The 18,996-nt window shown below is 48.4% G+C and overlaps 2 protein-coding genes and 1 long non-coding RNA gene across 7 annotated transcripts; all 3 read right to left on the bottom strand.

Annotated features, from left to right (window-relative positions):
- Positions 1-1,375: 1,375 nt before the first annotated feature.
- On the bottom strand, positions 1,376-4,132 carry LOC141020513 (UDP-glycosyltransferase 73D1-like). Of its 3 annotated transcripts, none has more exons than XM_073508845.1 (2): positions 4,052-4,132; positions 1,376-3,221 (listed from the first exon to the last, which is right to left on the bottom strand). In XM_073508845.1, exon 2 carries the CDS (start codon positions 3,096-3,098, stop codon positions 1,632-1,634), a length of 1,467 nt encoding a protein of 488 aa, XP_073364946.1. In that variant the 5' UTR covers positions 3,099-3,221; positions 4,052-4,132; the 3' UTR covers positions 1,376-1,631. The 3 variants fall into 3 exon arrangements, with proteins under 3 accessions (XP_073364946.1, XP_073364947.1, XP_073364945.1); XM_073508846.1 differs by having other exon boundaries at positions 1,376-3,207; positions 4,052-4,124; XM_073508844.1 differs by having other exon boundaries at positions 1,376-3,897; positions 4,052-4,120.
- A 28-nt stretch (positions 4,133-4,160) lies between these two features.
- On the bottom strand, positions 4,161-4,943 carry LOC141041735 (uncharacterized). Of its 3 annotated transcripts, none has more exons than XR_012203119.1 (3): positions 4,525-4,943; positions 4,311-4,380; positions 4,161-4,216 (listed from the first exon to the last, which is right to left on the bottom strand). It is a non-coding gene; the product is annotated as an uncharacterized lncRNA (long non-coding RNA). The 3 variants fall into 3 exon arrangements; XR_012203121.1 differs by having other exon boundaries at positions 4,311-4,370; XR_012203120.1 differs by having other exon boundaries at positions 4,172-4,220.
- A 532-nt stretch (positions 4,944-5,475) lies between these two features.
- Positions 5,476-9,870, bottom strand: LOC109759945 (uncharacterized). The gene is made up of 5 exons (XM_073507256.1): positions 9,702-9,870; positions 6,595-6,989; positions 6,417-6,494; positions 6,203-6,272; positions 5,476-6,108 (listed from the first exon to the last, which is right to left on the bottom strand). The coding sequence occupies exons 1-4, from the start codon at positions 9,868-9,870 to the stop codon at positions 6,231-6,233; spliced, it is 684 nt and encodes a 227-aa protein (XP_073363357.1). The 3' UTR covers positions 5,476-6,108; positions 6,203-6,230.
- Positions 9,871-18,996: the final 9,126 nt, after the last annotated feature.

The raw sequence follows: 18,996 nt of genomic DNA, 5'->3' as shown, positions 1-18,996 counted from the left end.
GAAAGCATACCACAAAATTTATTAAACTGGAGCAAATTTCATAACCAGGGATGCTCATTCTTCAGTCAAGGGAAGCATAAATTTGTTGCATTAAGAACAAACTTTGAAGCAAATTTCATTAAACAAGGATGCTCAAACTTTGATCGGTGGAAGCATAAATTTGGTGTAATCAAAAGAGAACCATTTAAAAATGTATTTTCGCTTAGATTAGATAGAAGCAAATTTCTTTTTGATGGGCAGCAAACTGGAATTTTAATGGAAGCGTTTAGTCGGCAAACTAGTATATAGCAGGGAGACTTCCTTATGAAGATAATTAGTTCCTTAATAACCGGAATTAGTTTCCTAAAATTCTGAAAGGATCAAATTAGGGGATAGTTTATAATGAATCCCATGTAATTTGTTTTAATTTTGGTAACTTTCCACGGATGGTCATGCTGGCTGTTATCCTCATCTAACGATTTTGTGTGCTTTCATCCAAACGACCATCTATGCTAGGGATCAGTAATCTTATCCTTAGTGGTTCCCTTTCTAAAAACATAAGGGCATATACAGTGGTTGATAAGATAGTCTTATCTTAAGTCTTGCATGTACTTTAGATATGACAATAAAAGTATTTCTACAATGGGTTATTTCTTAGCCTTATGTTTAATAACTAGTTTTTTTCAAGGATACGTCAAAGGTTGACGCATCGAGATTTAATAACAAGTTGTTCCTAAAAACAACATGATGAGATACATTGTGCTAAGAGATCATCTCTTAAATAAGAGAAGACAAATCTTTTCTTATGATTTCTTTCTCCTCCACCTTAATATTTATCCTACGTGACACTCTTAAGATAACACCATTTACATGCCCTAACGGTATTGCTAAATCTCAGTCGACTAAGACTTAATCAAGTCTCATTCGATATTATATTCATTAGATCTTACGTGAAGATTTGTGTAGAAATTTTTTCTTCTTCTTTATATGCTATGTCACTTGATTGAGACTTGGTTAAGTTTTAGTCGACTAAAACCTAGCCACACCCAAAACATAATGTTTGTCAGTTACATATGGGGTCATTAATTTAGAGCATTATATTAATATATTTTCTGTGTCGTAAAAAAATAATTTAGAACAAGCCATGCAAAGAAGAAGAAAAGTCTTCAAATGCCCATTGCTTAGCTACGCATCATCCTGTGGAACGTTTGGAAGGAGAGAAAACTAGACACGAGTATTTTGTCGGTTCTAGAAGTAGGCAAGTAGCCAATAATGTGAATCGTTCACGAGCTGCCACAAATCTGATCTATTTTTCCTTTCTATATTTGACACCTACGAGGTCGCCACTGGCCACAAATCGTGTGTGATTTTTCTGTCGGTTCTCGAAGCAGCTATCTTGTAAACATTCTCTAGACTTTGCTTATTCAAATGGTAGAGCAACTGCCGGCTTCGTTATCTTTTTTTACGAAGCAGGCAGCGCCTAACAAGAGACTTGTAGACTGAGTTGGCATGAGATACAGTTGCAACTTACAACATAGGATATGTTTTTCACTCACTCCCGATCTTCCAAGCAAGCAAGAAACAACCCCAATCTGCTCATCAATGAGCGAAAGCAGCAGAATTTATTCAGGGCCGACATGCCGCGCTAATTTTCAGACGACGGATTGGACCAGCTTGTCCAGATTCATGCACGACGACCCGCCGTTCTCCAAAGCCGCCTTTGCTTTCGCCTTCAGCTCCTGAACCTTCCTAATCCTATCTTCCCCTTCGGCTCCTCCGTCCATGAGCTTCTCCAAGGCAGTCTTCACCTGTTCCATCCCGACCTCCGCCTTCGCCCCGCCGCTGCCACCGGTCAGCACGCCCTCCGTGGGCTTGGTCACGCCGACGGAGACGCCGATCCCGAGCACGTTCACGATCAGCTTCTCGTTCAGGAACTGCTCCGCGGTGAACGGCCAGGCAGCCATGGGCACGCCTGCGGCGACGCTCTCCAGCGTGGAGCCCCATCCGCAGTGCGTCATGAAGCCCGCCACGGCCGGGTGCGACAGGATGGGTACCTGCGGCGCCCAGCCGCGCACCGCAAGGCACTGGCTGTCCGCGACGCCGTCAGCGTCCGTGTTCTCCTGTAACCACTTCTTGGCATCGTCGGGCAACGAGTCGGCGCCCTTGATGACCCACAGGACAGGCCAGGGGCACGACACGAGCGCCATGCCGAGATCCATGAGCTGCGCCGGGGGCATGCGCCCGGCGCTGCCGAAGCTGACGTACAGCACGGACTTGGCCTTCTTGGCGTCCAGCCACGCCATGCACCGCGTTGCATCGTCTGAGACGTCCAGAGCAGGCGCGTGGCACAGGGAGACTGGCCCGACGGCGAGCACGGTCTTGCCGGTGGCTGCGGCGAGGCGCGCAGCGGAGTCGTGCTCGAGTTCTTCGAAGCTGTTCACCACGATGCCGTCGACGGCCAACTCGAACTCGCGGAGCTCTTGCAGACTCTCCTCCCCGATTGAGCAGGACGGCAGGAACTGCAGCGGAAGCTGCCTCCTCGCGAACTTGCACTCGAAGGGCGGCAGGACCGGGACGTCGAAGAGCTCGTCCAGCGACGCGACCGCCTCGTGCGGCTTGTGCGTGTGGAGGTACTCGCAGCACAGCAACGCGAACGCGGAGAAGCCTTGGAAGATATAACAGGGCACGCCGAGCTCACGCGCGATGCCGCTCGCCCACGTGTTGCACATTCCGGCGATGATGCAGCTCGGACGCCGCGGCGACGCCATGAGTCGGCAGTGCGTTGCCACCGCGTCGCCGAATCGCGTGGTGGCGTCGAAGAAGCAGGGCACCATGTCGGGCGCGGGCACGTGGTCCAGCCTCTCGCACCCCTCCGGCAGCCCGGCCTCGACGGACGGATACGGGATCACGGTGACCTCGATCCCGGCAGAGTCGCCCTGGGCGCCGACACGGTCCACGCGGCTCTGGACGAGCTGCGCGCTGGCGGGCGTCGTGAGGATGGTGACCGCGGCGCCGTGCAGGGCGAGGAGGCAGCCGATGTCGACGATGGGGATGATGTGGCTGGTGGTTGGCCATGGGATGACCACGAAGTGAGGCTTTGCGGACAGGGTCGCCTCCATTTTGGATGCTTACAAGGATGCGCTCCCCGTAGCCCGTTGCCCGTTGGTTAAGCTTGATTGTGGCGGACTGCTGCGGCCGTGCACCTCGTGCCTGCTCTGTATATATAGCCTGCCGAAGATTTGCTGCTGGTAAACGAGTTAATTGCACACAAGTACCACAATTGGGACATCACATGCAAATTGGTACCACGATTGCTAATTTTTACATGTCAGTACCAACATTGCTCTAGATTTTTGCAAATAGGTCTAAACTGCGTATAAACACATATTGACGGTGTATCTGACTAGCGGGGCCCGCCCGTCAGGTGCCGACGTGGCATGTTTTTTTGCAGAAAACCCCCGCCCTCGCGCTCGCCCTCGCCCTCTCGCTCCGCGCCCGCCTCGCCGCCCTCCGTCGCCGCTCGCCGCCGCCGTTGCCTCTCCTCCCCGTCCCCTTCCGGAGCGGCGCGGTGGCTGTGCGCATGGCTTCGTCGGACGTGGGGGCGGCGCCTCAGCTCGGCTCCACCGTGGAGGTGCCCGGCGCGGCGGGGCCGTGCGGGTCGTGGCAGCGGCGGGCCTCCCCGAGGCGGACTTCAGGAAGGCGCCTGTACCCACCTTGGTAAAGATTTCAGGCGGGCCTCCCCGAGGCGGACTTCAATGTAGGAACTGTCTAGGATAAAGATTTCACAAGCATGTCAATTAGCTCTAAATCCATCATGCAAACGCAGTGCCGACAAACAGTGTTTCAGCCTGTACCCACCTTGGTCTATCCCAGCTCCTCCCCTGTTCTATCCTATTTGCACCCAAACGCTGTTTGTTTCTAAGCAATCCTAACAGAGAAGTAGCTAGACATGAGAAAGTCGCATACATTTCAGTTAAAGAAACACCTTGAAATTGCACAGCTCACAGACTGTTACTACTGCCAATTAAGTCTGGAGTGTCATAAAGGTAAAATTAAGGGGCGTTCAGATCACCTTGGCCTTGGTCTCCTCGTCGACGATGTCGGCTTTGAACTTGAGGAATCCCACGCGCTGCCCGAACATGTCCACCCCCTGCACGCATCAAATTCAGAAGGTGCCCGTACCCACCTTGGTAAAGATTTCAGGCGGGCCTCCCCGAGGCGGACTTCAATGTAGGAACTGTCTAGGATAAAGATTTCACAAGCATGTCAATTAGCTCTAAATCCATCATGCAAACGCAGTGCCGACAAACAGTGTTTCAGCCTGTACCCACCTTGGTCTATCCCAGCTCCTCCCCTGTTCTATCCTATTTGCACCCAAACGCTGTTTGTTTCTAAGCAATCCTAACAGAGAAGTAGCTACACATGAGAAAGTCGCATACATTTCAGTTAAAGAAACACCTTGAAATTGCACAGCTCACAGACTGTTACTACTGCCAATTAAGTCTGGAGTGTCATAAAGGTAAAATTAAGGGGCGTTCAGATCACCTTGGCCTTGGTCTCCTCGTCGACGATGTCGGCTTTGAACTTGAGGAATCCCACGCGCTGCCCGAACATGTCCACCCCCTGCACGCATCAAATTCAGAAGGCGCCTGTACCCACCTTGGTAAAGATTTCAGGCGGGCCTCCCCGAGGCGGACTTCAATGTAGGAACTGTCTAGGATAAAGATTTCACAAGCATGTCAATTAGCTCTAAATCCATCATGCAAACGCAGTGCCGACAAACAGTGTTTCAGCCTGTACCCACCTTGGTCTATCCCAGCTCCTCCCCTGTTCTATCCTATTTGCACCCAAACGCTGTTTGTTTCTAAGCAATCCTAACAGAGAAGTAGCTAGACATGAGAAAGTCGCATACATTTCAGTTAAAGAAACACCTTGAAATTGCACAGCTCACAGACTGTTACTACTGCCAATGAAGTCTGGAGTGTCATAAAGGTAAAATTAAGGGGCGTTCAGATCACCTTGGCCTTGGTCTCCTCGTCGACGATGTCGGCTTTGAACTTGAGGAATCCCACGCGCTGCCCGAACATGTCCACCCCCTGCACGCATCAAATTCAGAAGGCGCCTGTACCCACCTTGGTAAAGATTTCAGGCGGGCCTCCCCGAGGCGGACTTCAATGTAGGAACTGTCTAGGATAAAGATTTCACAAGCATGTCAATTAGCTCTAAATCCATCATGCAAACGCAGTGCCGACAAACAGTGTTTCAGCCTGTACCCACCTTGGTCTATCCCAGCTCCTCCCTTGTTCTATCCTATTTGCACCCAAACGCTGTTTGTTTCTAAGCAATCCTAACAGAGAAGTAGCTAGACATGAGAAAGTCGCATACATTTCAGTTAAAGAAACACCTTGAAATTGCACAGCTCACAGACTGTTACTACTGCCAATTAAGTCTGGAGTGTCATAAAGGTAAAATTAAGGCGCGTTCAGATCACCTTGGCCTTGGTCTCCTCGTCGACGATGTCGGCTTTGAACTTGAGGAATCCCACGCGCTGCCCGAACATGTCCACCCCCTGCACGCATCAAATTCAGAAGGCGCCTGTACCCACCTTGGTAAAGATTTCAGGCGGGCCTCCCCGAGGCGGACTTCAATGTAGGAACTGTCTAGGATAAAGATTTCACAAGCATGTCAATTAGCTCTAAATCCATCATGCAAACGCAGTGCCGACAAACAGTGTTTCAGCCTGTACCCACCTTGGTCTATCCCAGCTCCTCCCCTGTTCTATCCTATTTGCACCCAAACGCTGTTTGTTTCTAAGCAATCCTAACAGAGAAGTAGCTAGACATGAGAAAGTCGCATACATTTCAGTTAAAGAAACACCTTGAAATTGCACAGCTCACAGACTGTTACTACTGCCAATTAAGTCTGGAGTGTCATAAAGGTAAAATTAAGGGGCGTTCAGATCACCTTGGCCTTGGTCTCCTCGTCGACGATGTCGGCTTTGAACTTGAGGAATCCCACGCGCTGCCCGAACATGTCCACCCCCTGCACGCATCAAATTCAGAAGGCGCCTGTACCCACCTTGGTAAAGATTTCAGGCGGGCCTCCCCGAGGCGGACTTCAATGTAGGAACTGTCTAGGATAAAGATTTCACAAGCATGTCAATTAGCTCTAAATCCATCATGCAAACGCAATGCCGACAAACAGTGTTTCAGCCTGTACCCACCTTGGTCTATCCCAGCTCCTCCCCTGTTCTATCCTATTTGCACCCAAACGCTGTTTGTTTCTAAGCAATCCTAACAGAGAAGTAGCTAGACATGAGAAAGTCGCATACATTTCAGTTAAAGAAACACCTTGAAATTGCACAGCTCACAGACTGTTACTACTGCCAATTAAGTCTGGAGTGTCATAAAGGTAAAATTAAGGGGCGTTCAGATCACCTTGGCCTTGGTCTCCTCGTCGACGATGTCGGCTTTGAACTTGAGGAATCCCACGCGCTGCCCGAACATGTCCACCCCCTGCACGCATCAAATTCAGATGTGCCATCCATCCACTAATCCCCCGACGAAATCGTTATTAGAGCTCAAACATTTCGATGCGGGAGAAAGAGGGGAGCACCTGGATGAGGATCTGGCGGAGGCTGAGCTTCCCGCGGGCGAGCAGGCCCCTCTCCGCCTGCAGGCTCTCCAGCCACCGCCTGAACAGCGCCGACTCTAGCGCCTTCCTGAAGTCCGCCTCGGGGAGGCCCGCCGCCGCCACGACCCGCACGGGCCCCGCCGCGCCGGGCACCTCCACGGTGGAGCCGAGCTGAGGCGCCGCCCCCGCGTCCGACGAAGCCATGCGCACAGCCACCGCGCCGCTCCGGAAGGGGACGGGGAGGAGAGGCAACGGCGGCAGCGAGCGGCGACGGAGGGCGGCGAGGCGGGCGCGGAGCGAGAGGGCGAGGGCGAGGGCGAGGGCGGGGGTTTTCTGTAAAAAAACATGCCACGTCGGCACCTGACGGGCGGGCCCCGCTAGTCAGATACACCGTCAATACGTGTTTATACGCAGTTTAGACCTATTTGCAAAAATCTAGAGCAATGTTGGTACTGACACGCAAAAATTAGCAATCGTGGTACCAATCTGCATGTGATGCCTCAATTGTGATACTTCTGTGCAATTAACTCCTGGTAAACTGTAATCATCTCAGTATACCATGGATATGTTCTAGAGCTGTGCTATTGAACATCCAGCCATTAATTAGTGATTTTTCAGATCTACCATGTGTACTGGTAGCGATCAAATAATGTGTGCAGCAGTTTGAAATTTCACGGGCTGATTTATATACTCCATGGCATGAGGTGTAGTTTAGAGTGCGTCTTCCACGAGGTCATTTTTAAGAAGATCGGCATCTTCCACGAGAAGATCGGTCGCTGAAATGCACTGGCTTAAAGAGATCCGATCTTGTCATAAAATAACCAAATCAATGTCTGTGACAATTCTCTCCTAATCTACCAAGATTGTAATCCTAGCCGCACATAATGGGGGTTGTTGTCACGTGCCAAAAATTATACTGTATTCATGATGGAGAGAGAGGAGAGATGAATATGACATGTGGACCCGCACTACCAGCGAGAGTAGCCGATGATTGTTTTGGGATCATCCTTTTTCCTGGTGTGGCAAATGTATTTAGGGTAGGAATTGTCGGGGATCAGTAAGTGCAGGGTGCTAATTTCATAATGTGAATTCAAATGTTAGAGTTTGATTCCGATAAGCCATACAAGTTTAAAGTTTCTTTTCTGAGTTCATTCAAACAAGAAATATGTGGACAAACATATAGGGAAAAAAATCTTTGTACGAACAAAATAACAATATTTTTTATTCCAGGAAACTAATATAAAACCGCCTTAGATATACTAAGGCCCTATTCGGAACGTCTCTCCCAGCTTCATCGGCTCCGCGCATGGAGCAGGCCCAAACGCCGCAACTTTGAGAAGCCGGCTTCGTGGAGCAGAGCACCCTTGTAGTGCAAAAATAAGTAGATGGACGAACCTTGCTCCCAAAAATTGCCAAGTGACCTCGAGGCGGCGTGCCGGTTTCGCTTGATATGTCATGTCTTCCGATACGTCCTCCAAAAAAGTGTGGCAGAACCACCGATGATTCTGTGACGGTAACATAGCGGAGGGAGGATATACCTCTCTAAAGTGGTTAAGGTTGTGTGGCAAAGCTTCTAGGGACACAAGAGCAGCCGCGGAGAGGTCATGTTTGTGGTTCAACATTGGAAACCATGTCTTAGTTTTATGCACGATGACACAATGAAAGTATGGTATCTGTGGTGGATTGCAAGGTGGGGCAGCAACCGCATGCATGCAATAACAAGAATGGGGATATTGCCGGGGTGGTAAGGGCCGCGATGGTGGTGAGAAAGGATAAGAGAGCCACACGGAGGACGAATAAAGAGTGTGGCTTTGGACCTAAACCCAACGGTTCAACAAGATCGACACCACGAACCAACATGTGGTTGGATGGTTAGGAGAGCAGTGGTACCCCCAACCCACCAGGTTCAAGTCCCAGACTTATGTTGGTGCTCGCATTTTTTTGGATTTGTTTCAGGCCTTCTGGCGATGTGCGTTTAGTGGGAGGAGATGTTCCCGTCGACTATGAAGACATCTGTGACGGCTTCGTCAATCTTAAAATGATGTGTCGCTCGAAGATGCTCATAGGGATAGGACGTGTGTGCATGTGCTCATAGGGATGAGTGTATGTGCGTATGTATGAGCATTTGCGTCCGTACCGTGTTAGAAAAAACAAGATCGACACCTTCCATGAGGAAAAAAATAGGTGAGTGTGCATGCTAACTTTTTCGATAAAGGGAATATATTAATATCATGAAGATATCAATTACACCCGGCCTATGCAACAATGCAATATCGTAAAAACATTATGAATGCACCCAGCCAAAAGAAAACAACAAGAAGAAAAAGATCCCGCAATAGTGATCAATTCCTCGTAGCTGCAGCACGAACCACCACCTAGACAACACCCGAAGTCCTAGTTTTCCAAAACGACACCTCCAAGAAGGAAACGGTGCAGAAGCACTGTGATCGCCCGATCCTAGATTTTAGGTTTTCACCCTGGAGAAGATCCACGCTCTCAAAACAATGCCTTCGACAAGGTCACTGCCAGGCACAACCAATTAAGACCAGACCTTGGGCTTTCACCCTGAAAGCTAAGACTCTGCACTCCGCCTATGTTGCCGCTTCCACTTGCCGCTGCCGCTGCCACGAGTCACGAATCACCAAGCAAATCCTCAGCGCCACAAAGACCCGATCTGCAATTATAAGACCTCAGACCTCAGCCACCATGACATTCTCTGTCACTGTCTTCACCATGGAAACCAAAATACCGACGTGTCCCATACAATCAACAAACAACGAAGCTTCGCGTCACACCCTCCAGAAGCCACTCGGGCTGAAATCGGGGCGCACACGACCGAATCTCATCCGATCCAGAAATCTACATGTGTCACGCACCCAATGACGATCTCCAGCGGGGCATTCCGAAACTCGTCAATGCCAGATCCATGAGGGTCGGCAACCGGCAAAACACCATCTTAGACCAAAAAGAACCAAAGGAGGGCTCCACCCGCCGGCACCCAACAGTAGGCCGGAGATCTCAGCGGGCACGACCGCCACCACCCGCATCACACGGAGATGAGTAGCTGAGCCGCACTGAGCCCCCCGAACCAGACACCGTGCTACCCTCGCGGCCACAACGGCAGTTGTGGTCGCCGGAGAAATCCGGGACGGCCGCCCCGTCGCCCATCTCCGTCGTAAGAACCATGCCGTCCAGGGCCACCATGGAGCTCCGGCCGGAGATCCCGCAACGCGAGGGGGATGGGCCCCCCGCCGCCATCAGTGCGCGAGGAGGATGAGGACCCGCCACTGCCGTCAGCCCCACGGCCTTAGACCGGAGGCATCCATTGGCGGCGGCGAGGGGAGGAGGATCAGAAGAGGAAGGGGCGGCGGCGCGCTCGTGGGATCCGTCCGAGTTGCCCCTCCTGGGAGCGACGCGGGGACGATCCCATTTTTTCGCTCAAGTGTGCATGTTAATTAGAGGGACAGTGGTATTCCCAACCCACAAGGAAGTCCTGATGCTCGCATTATTCCTGAATTTATTTCAGGATTTCCGGCGATGCGCTTTCAGTGGGAGGAGACGTTCCCATCGAGGACGAGGCGCCTACGGTGACTTCGTAAATTTCAAGATGACATGCCGGCTCAGTCTCTTGGAGGTGCTCATAGGGTAGGGTGTGCGTGTGTGTTCATAGGAATGAGTGCGTGCGCGTATGTATGAGCGCTTTGCGTCTGTACTGATGTTTAAAAAAATTAGGTACACAACATCCTGGCATTAATGTACCGGCGGCGCGTAGTACAAATGGACCCCGTACTGATTCAGAAAAGTGTTCCGTTGGATATCCCATACTCAAGAATGGATGTGAAAGCAAACAAGACCACGGCACAAGCTAAACGAGGATTCAAGTTAATTACCACTAGGAATTTTGTGTGCAGCGGACCTCTCGAGAAACCTTCTTTAGTGTACTTGGTTTGTTACGATCGACAACAAATAGATGCGTATCACAATCCGGTACTTGGTTGGATTGTACACCTGAACAGGAGAATGCACAAGCTTATCTATTCTGATCATGGTGTACTTCGAGAACACAACGTGTGCCGGTTTCCTATCATCAACCTGTTGATCTTGATTCATGTAAAGACACTGGGATCTTTCCTTGGACGTACTCCTTAAAAGTTCCAGAGGATTAACACAATCAGACTGCCCCACGATTTGGTACACTGCAGCACATATGACGAGCTATCCTATGCGGTCCAGCCCTGATCAGGAGGTGTCTTTTTTTTATGAATTTTTTTCGATCTATTCATCTTTAATTATGATAGTACAACGAACACTAGAAATAATAAAAATTACATTCAGGTCCTTATACCACATAGCGACGACTACAAGCACTAAACCGAGTCGAAGATGCGCCGTCATCATCGCCCCTGCTCGCCTGAGCCGGGCAAAATTTGTTGTACTAGACGGTCGGGAAGTCGTCGTGCTAAGTCATCATAGGACTAGCGCATCATAACAGCAACCGCCGCTGTTGAAGAATAGCATAAATCAAAAGGATCCAATCTAAAGACACACGAATATAGACGAACTACGATAACATCCGAGCAATCTTTCTAACCAAACTATGGACGTTTTGCATTTTGGGCAATGCATGCAGACAATAGAATCATCCGAAAATCAAGCACGCTAAAAAAGGGTTTGCCCTCTGATTTGTTTTATTCAATCTTAGCAATTCTCATTTGAGTGACAAGATTATTTAGTTTTTGTTGTTGTTGTTCAAACATAAAGGTAAGAGCATTGCTTTCTCTCTAAAAAAATGTAAGAGCATTGATCATTTCATTAATTAAGAAGAAAATTGTTGCTCAATTAATTACGGAAAAACGGACAAAAGAATCAAACCCAATAAGCGTCAGGACAATGTCGCCTTCTCGCTGCGTCCACGTCGACAGAGGCGCACTATTCGCATGCTCATTGTAGATTGACAATTAAAGCGAGCGAGCGAGATGAAATTTCCAGGAACCTTCGTAGTTGCCACGCCCCGCATGAAACCAGTCCTTTTCCTCCTCACACACGACTCCTCCTTCTCTCTTTCACATAGGCAACTGCTCGAGGAGAGATGCGCGGTGGGCGACGGGCTCATGGAGAGCAGCAGCGACCGGCACTGGAGGAGTGGCAGCAGCTGACGGGGCAGACCAGATCAGCGTGTTACGGGAGCGGACGGGGCGGCCCTCACGGCCAGAGAAGAGCGGAGGCGGCGGGTTGCGCCGAAGCCAGTGTCACAGTGTAGCGGGCGAAGAGGGCGAGGCTGAGTCGCGGTTGTTAGACATAGAGTTGTAAACAAACTGGACATGTAATCTCAAATCTCCTCTATCTCCTCCCGTATCCTTATCTCGTTCTGTTTCTGTAACAAACGAATCCTAGAGATCGGTAACCTTCTTGTAAACCATGGCAGAGGTGTTTTCTGCCCACAATCAATATAAATGACGCGGCTCCTCCACGAGGAGTAGGAACGCTTCCACTATTTTTTACATGGTATACAGAGCCAATATAAAAGACGGTGGAGCAGCGGCAGTCAGATAAGAGCACAATCATTGTGCCAAATCCAGTCTACGGACCATGGCTGGCGAAGGACCAGCAAGTCCTCAGCTATCTATTGAATTCCCTCTCCATGAAGATACTTGTGCAAGTGGTCGGTAAGGAGAATACCCTCGACTTGTGGACTGTACTTACGACCTTGTTCGCTTCACCGTCGCAGTCTCGGATCACGAACCCGAGGATCGCCATCTCCAACACCAAGAAGGGAATCATGCCGAGCACTCTGTTTATGTCCAAGATGAAGAGTCTAGGAGATGAGCTAGCTGCTGCTATTTGGCCCGTCTCTGATCCAGAGATGGTCGACTACATCCTAGCTGGGCTTGACCGCGACTACGATCCAGTGGTTGCAGCGGTTGGCGCCACAAAAAATTCAATCTCTGTTGATGATTTGTTTGCACAGATTGCTACCTTTGATCAAAGGATGGAGATGCTCGGAGATGCACCTGTTGGCGGCTATCATGCGTCCGCCAACGCGGCCTACGGAGGGCGCGGCTAGGCTCGAGGCAAGGGCCCTCGCGACCGAGGTTCCAGAGGGCATGGACGTGGGGAGCGCCCCTCTCCTTCTCGAACCCGTGGTGGTGGTGGCGGTGGCTACCACCAGCGCCACAGCAACATCAGCATCAGGATTGGGACTGCCCCGAATGCCAAATCTGCTACAAGCACCATGCTAGCAGCGCTAGGGGGTGCTGGCATCATTACGACAAGGACAACCACGAAGAAAAAGGGGCCAACGCCGTCACCACCAACTCTTATGGTATTGATACTAATTGGTATGCAGATTCGGGTGCAACCGAACACATCACCGGGGAACTTGACAAACTAACGATGAGAGAGAAGTATCATGGTGGCGACCAAGTGCACACGGTGAGCGGTTCTGGTATGGAAATCACTCATATTGGAAATTCAGTTGATAAAACCCCCGTTAAAAATTTACATCTAAATAATGTTCTGCATAGCCCTCAAGCATCAAAGAATCTTGTTTTAGTTCATCACTTTACCCATGATAACCATGTTCTCATCATATTTTATCCCTACTTTTTTCTTATCAAGGATTTGGCAACGAGGAGAGTCATCCTTAGAGGAAATTGCGAGGGAGGCCTCTATCCACTCATATCATCATCGTCATCATGGTCAAATAAACAAGCATGGAGTGTCACCAAGCCAACTTCAGCAAAGTGGCATAGTCGCTTGGGTCATCCATTCCCTGCTATTGTTCAGCATGTCCTTAGCAAAAATAAACTTGCAACAAGCTAAAAGTCATCAATTGCCATACCCTATTTCTACCAGTGTATCCACAGCTCCAATGCAACTTTTTTTTAGATGTGTGGGGGCCAGCCCCCACTCCAGTTGGTAGATTCTCATATTATGTAAGCTTCATTGATGACTATAGCAAATTTACTTGGATTTATTTGTTAAAGAAATGATCCGATGTTTTCCAAATCTTTAGCAATTTCCATAATCTTGTTGAGCGCCAATTGAACTCCAAAATTCATGCCATGCAAACTGACTGGGGTGGTGAATATGAGAAACTTAATTCCTTTTTTAAAAATATTGGAATTATCACGTCATGTGTCTTGTCTTCATGCTCACCAACAAAACGGCTCAGTGAATGAAAACATGGCCATGTTGTTGAAGTGGGACTAGCATTGCTAGCTAATTCTTCTATGCCTCTAAAATTCTGGGATGAAGCCTTTTTAACGGCTACATATGTCATCAATATTCTTCCTAGTAAAGTCATAAAATTTGGCCCCCATCACACGACTTTTTGGTATTACTCCTGATTACACATCCCTTCGCATCTTTGGTTGTGCATGCTGGCCAAACCTTAGACCATACAGTACACGCAAACTTGTGTTTTGTTCCAAAAAATGTGTCTTCTTAGGTTACAGTCATATGCACAAGGGAGTAAAATGCCTTGATGTTTCCACATGTAGAGTCTACATCTCCAGAGATATTGTGTTTAATGAATCGGTTTTTCCTTTCCAATCCCTCCATCCAAATGTCTGTGCCCTTCTTCGGAAGGAAATCCTTCTTCTTCCACATGACCTCCAGAGTTTTGATCACGGGGGAGACAATTGTGATGACCAATGCGATAAACCATGCCAGCTCTAGTCTCTCTCTTATGCCTGTGCATGTCCCTGAAGAAAACAGAGCAACAAATGGTCAAAACGATCAAAAATTGGCAGAAAATGATGCTATATTTCATATGGATGGAGAAGAGGGAGCAGGCGCGCAGTACGAGGAGGATCCGGCGGCGCCTGGCACGCCTGCGCGTCCATCAATTTTGGATCACGCAGAATCTGCGCTGGATCCCGTGCCTGGCAGCAGACAGCGGGGCCGGGCGACTGCAACGCAGTCCGACGCCACCACGTCATCACGCGGTGGAGCGGGTGCGCTCATGCGGCCGACCACGCCAGGACTACCAGGCGCCACAGCGTCAGGTCCGGAATCCATTGTGCAGGGAACCAATGCGGCCTCCACCGGTTACAATACAGATCCGGCCACACCGGATGCCACTGGATCACTTGCATCACCTCATGCAGGATCCTCTGCATCAACACATGCATCAAATCCGAAGGGCTCTTCGGGATCCTCGGCGGCTAGCCGAAATGTGCAACCTCCTGTGCAGTAGCAACAGGTTAACACTCCAATGGCCATGACCCGGTTGCAGAAAGTTATTAGAAACCCAAAAATAAGGACTGATGGTACTATACCATATGGTATGCTATGTATTTCAGGTGAACAAACAAATTAGGATGATGCACTTAGAGATTCCAGATGCAAAAAGGCAATGGACGAAGAATATGATGCACTTAAGAACAAAACATGGCATCTGGTGCCAAACCAGAGAGGTAAAAATATTATTGATTACAAATGGGTATATAGAATCAAAAAGAAGGCAGACAGCTCCATTGACAGGTACAAGGCACGTTTAGTTGCAAAAGGTTTTAAGCAACGTTATGGCATTGATTATGAGGATACTTTTAGCCATGTTGTAAAAGCTGCAACTATACGACTTGTTCTAGCTATTGCTGTATCCAGGGGATGGAGTCTGAGACAACTAGATGTACAGAACACGTTCCTGCATGGTGTTCTGGAAGAGTAGGTCTATATGAGGCAACCACCTGGGTATGAAAATAAGCAAACGCCCCATCATGTGTGCAAACTTGACAAGGCACTTTATGGTATGAAACAAGCACCTCGAGCATGTGAAGGAAATATGCCCTAGAGGCAATAATAAAGTTATTATTTATTTCCTTATATCATGATAAATGTTTATTATTCATGCTAGAATTGTATTAACCGGAAACATAATACATGTGTGAATACATAGACAAACAGAGTGTCACTAGTATGCCTCTACTTGACTAGCTCGTTGATCAAAGATGGTTATGTTTCCTAGCCATAGACATGAGTTGTCATTTGATTAACGGGATCACATCATTAGGAGAATGATGTGATTGACTTGACCCATTCAGTTAGCTTAGCACTCGATCGTTTAGTATGTTGCTATTGCTTTCTTCATGACTTATACATGTTCCTATGACTATGAGATTATGCAACTCCCGTTTACCGGAGGAACACTTTGTGTGCTACCAAACGTCACAACATAACTGGGTGATTATAAAGGTGCTCTACAGGTGCTTCCAAAGGTACTTGTTGGGTTGGCGTATTTCGAGATTAGGATTTGTCACTCCAATTGTCGGAGAGGTATCTCTGGGCCCACTCAGTAATACACATCACTATAAGCCTTGCAAGCATTGTAACTAATGAGTTAGTTGCGGGATGATGTATTACGGAACGAGTAAAGAGACTTGCCGATAACGAGATTGAACGAGGTATCGAGATACCGATGATCGAATCTCGGGCAAGTAACATACCGATGACAAAGGGAACAACGTATGTTGTTATGCGGTCTGACCGATAAAGATCTTCGTAGAATATGTAGGAACCAATATGAGCATCCAGGTTCCGCTATTGGTTATTGACCGGAGAGGTGTCTCGGTCATGTCTACATAGTTCTCGAACCCGTAGGGTCCGCACGCTTAACGTTACGATGACGGTTATATTATGAGTTTATGTGTTTTGATGTACCGAAGGAGTTCGGAGTCCCGAATGAGATCGGGGACATGACGAGGAGTCTCAAAATGGCCGAGACGTAAAGATCGATATATTGGACGACTATATTCGGACTTCGGAAAGGTTCCGAGTGATTCGGGTATTTTTCGGAGTACCGGAGAGTTATGGGAATTCGTATTGGGCCTTAATGGGCCATACGGGAAAGGAGAGAAAGGCCCCAAAGGGTGGCCGCACCCCTCCCCATGGACTAGTCCCAATTGGACTAGGGAGGGGGGGGGGCGCCCCCTTCCTTCTTTCTCCTTCTCCCTTCCCTTCTCCTATTCCAACAAGGGAAGGAGGAGTCCTACTCCCGGTGGGAGTAGGACTCCCCCCTTGGCGCGCCCTCCTCCTTGGCCGGCGGCCTTCCCCTTGCTCCTTTATATACGGGGGCAGGGGGCACCCCACAGACACAACAATTGATCTATTGATCTCTTAGCCGTGTGCAGTGCCCCCCTCCACCATATTACACCTCGATAATATCGTAGCGGTGCTTAGGCGAAGCCCTACGTCGGTAGAACATCATCATCGTCACCACGCTGTCGTGCTGACGAAACTCTCCCTCAACACTCGGCTGGATCGGAGTTCGAGGGACGTCATCGAGCTGAACGTGTGCTGAACACGGAGGTGCCGTGCGTTCGGTACTTGATCGGTCGGATCGTGAAGACGTACGACTACATCAACCGCGTTGTGTTAACGCTTCCGCTTTCGGTCAACGAGGGTACGTAGACACCACTCTCCCCTCTCGTTGCTATGCATCACCATGATCTTGCGTGTGCGTAGGAATTTTTTTTGAAATTACTACGTTCCCCAACAGTGGCATCCGAGCCTGGTTTTATGCGTTGATGTTATATGCATGAGTAGAACACAAGTGAGTTGTGGGCGATATAAGTCATACTGCTTACCAGCATGTCATATTTTGGTTCGGCGGTATTGTGAGATGAAGCGGCCCGGACCGACATTACGCGTACGCTTACGCGAAACTGGTTTCACCGTTGCGAGCACTCGTTGTTTAAAGGTGACTGGCGGGTGTCTGTCTCTCTCACTTTAGCTGAACTGAGTGTGGCTACGCCCGGTCCTTGCGGAGGTTAAAACAGCACCAACTTGACAAACTATCGTTGTGGTTTTGATGCGTAGGTAAGAACGGTTCTTGCTAAGCCCGTAGCAGCCACGTAAAACTTGCAACAACAAAGTAGAGGACGTCTAACTTGTTTTTGCAGGGCATGTTGTGATGTGATATGGTCAAGACATGATGCTATATTTTATTGTATGAGATGATCATGTTTTGTAACCGAGTTATCGGCAACTGGCAGGAGCCATATGGTTGTCGCTTTATTGTATGAAATGCAATCGCCATGTAATTGTTTTACTTTATCACTAAGCGGTAGCGATAGTCGTAAAAGCAATAGTTGGCGAGACGACAACGATGCTACGATGGAGATCAAGGTGTCGCGCCGGTGACGATGGTGATCATGACGGTGCTTCAGAGATGGAGATCACAAGCACAAGATGATGATGGCCATATCATATCACTTATATTGATTGCATGTGATGTTTATCTTTTATGCATCTTATCTTGCTTTGATTGACGGTAGCATTATAAGATGATCTCTCACTAAAATTTCAAGATAAAAGTGTTCTTCCTGAGTATGCACCGTTGCGAAAGTTCTTCGTGCTGAGACACCACGTGATGATCGGGTGTGATAGGCTCTACGTTCAAATACAACGGGTGCAAAACAGTTGCACACGCGGAATACTCAGGTTAAACTTGACGAGCCTAGCATATGCAGATATGGCCTCGGAACACGGAGACCGAAAGGTCGAGCGTGAATCATATAGTAGATATGATCAACATAGTGATGTTCACCATTGAAACTACTCCATGTCACGTGATGATCGGACATGGTTTAGTTGATATGGATCACGTGATCACTTAGAGGATTAGAGGGATGTCTATCTAAGTGGGAGTTCTTAAGTAATATGATTAATTGAACTTGAATTTATCATGAACTTAGTCCTGATAGTATTTTGCAAATTATGTTGTAGATCAATAGCTCGCGTTGTTGCTTCCCTGTGTTTATTTTTGATATGTTCCTAGAGAAAAATTATGTTGAAAGATGTTAGTAGCAAAGATGCGGATTGGATCCGTGATCTGAGGATTATCCTCATTGCTGCACAGAAGAATTATGTCCTTGATGCACCGCTAGGTGACAGACCTATTGCAGGAGCAGATGCAGACGTTATGAACGTTTGGCTAGGTCAATATGATGACTACTTGATAGTTTAGTGCACCATGCTTAACGGCTTAGAATCGGGACTTCAAAGACGTTTTGAACGTCATGGACCATATGAGATGTTCCAGGAGTTGAAGTTAATATTTCAAGCAAATACCCGAGTTGAGAGATATGAAGTCTCCAACAAGTTCTATAGCTAAAAGATGGAGGAGAATAGCTCAAACAGTGAGCATGTGCTCAGATTGTCTGGGTACTACAATCACTTGAATTAAGTGGGAGTTAATCTTCCAGATAAAATAGTGATTGACAGAATTCTCTAGTCACCATCACCAAGTTAGTAGAACTTCATGATGAACTATAGTATGCAAGGGATGACGAAAGTAATTCCCGAGCTCTTCGTGATGCTGAAATCGACGAAGGTAGAAATCAAGAAAAACATCAAGTGTTGATGGTTGACGAGACCACT

Source organism: Aegilops tauschii, chromosome 2 (assembly GCF_002575655.3).
Source record: "Aegilops tauschii subsp. strangulata cultivar AL8/78 chromosome 2, Aet v6.0, whole genome shotgun sequence".
NCBI classification, from domain to species: domain Eukaryota; kingdom Viridiplantae; phylum Streptophyta; class Magnoliopsida; order Poales; family Poaceae; genus Aegilops; species Aegilops tauschii.
The sequence above is the reverse complement of the archived record's forward strand: the minus strand, read 5'-3'. Positions and strand labels throughout refer to the sequence as shown.

What these genes read in the sequence shown, in the direction of transcription:
- LOC109759945 (XM_073507256.1), bottom strand. Translation starts at nt 9,870, where the DNA reads ATGGCGGCGGGGGGCCCATCCCCCTCGCGTTGCGGGATCTCCGGCCGG. An exon ending in TCCGCCAGATCCTCATCCAG is followed by an intron (nt 6,495 to 6,594) that starts GTGCTCCCCTCT and finishes TGATGCGTGCAG; the next exon opens with GGGGTGGACATGTTCGGGCA. An exon ending in ACGAGGAGACCAAGGCCAAG is followed by an intron (nt 6,273 to 6,416) that starts GTGATCTGAACG and finishes CTTCTCTGTTAG; the next exon opens with GATTGCTTAGAAACAAACAG.
- LOC141020513 (XM_073508845.1), bottom strand. Translation starts at nt 3,098, where the DNA reads ATGGAGGCGACCCTGTCCGCAAAGCCTCACTTCGTGGTCATCCCATGG.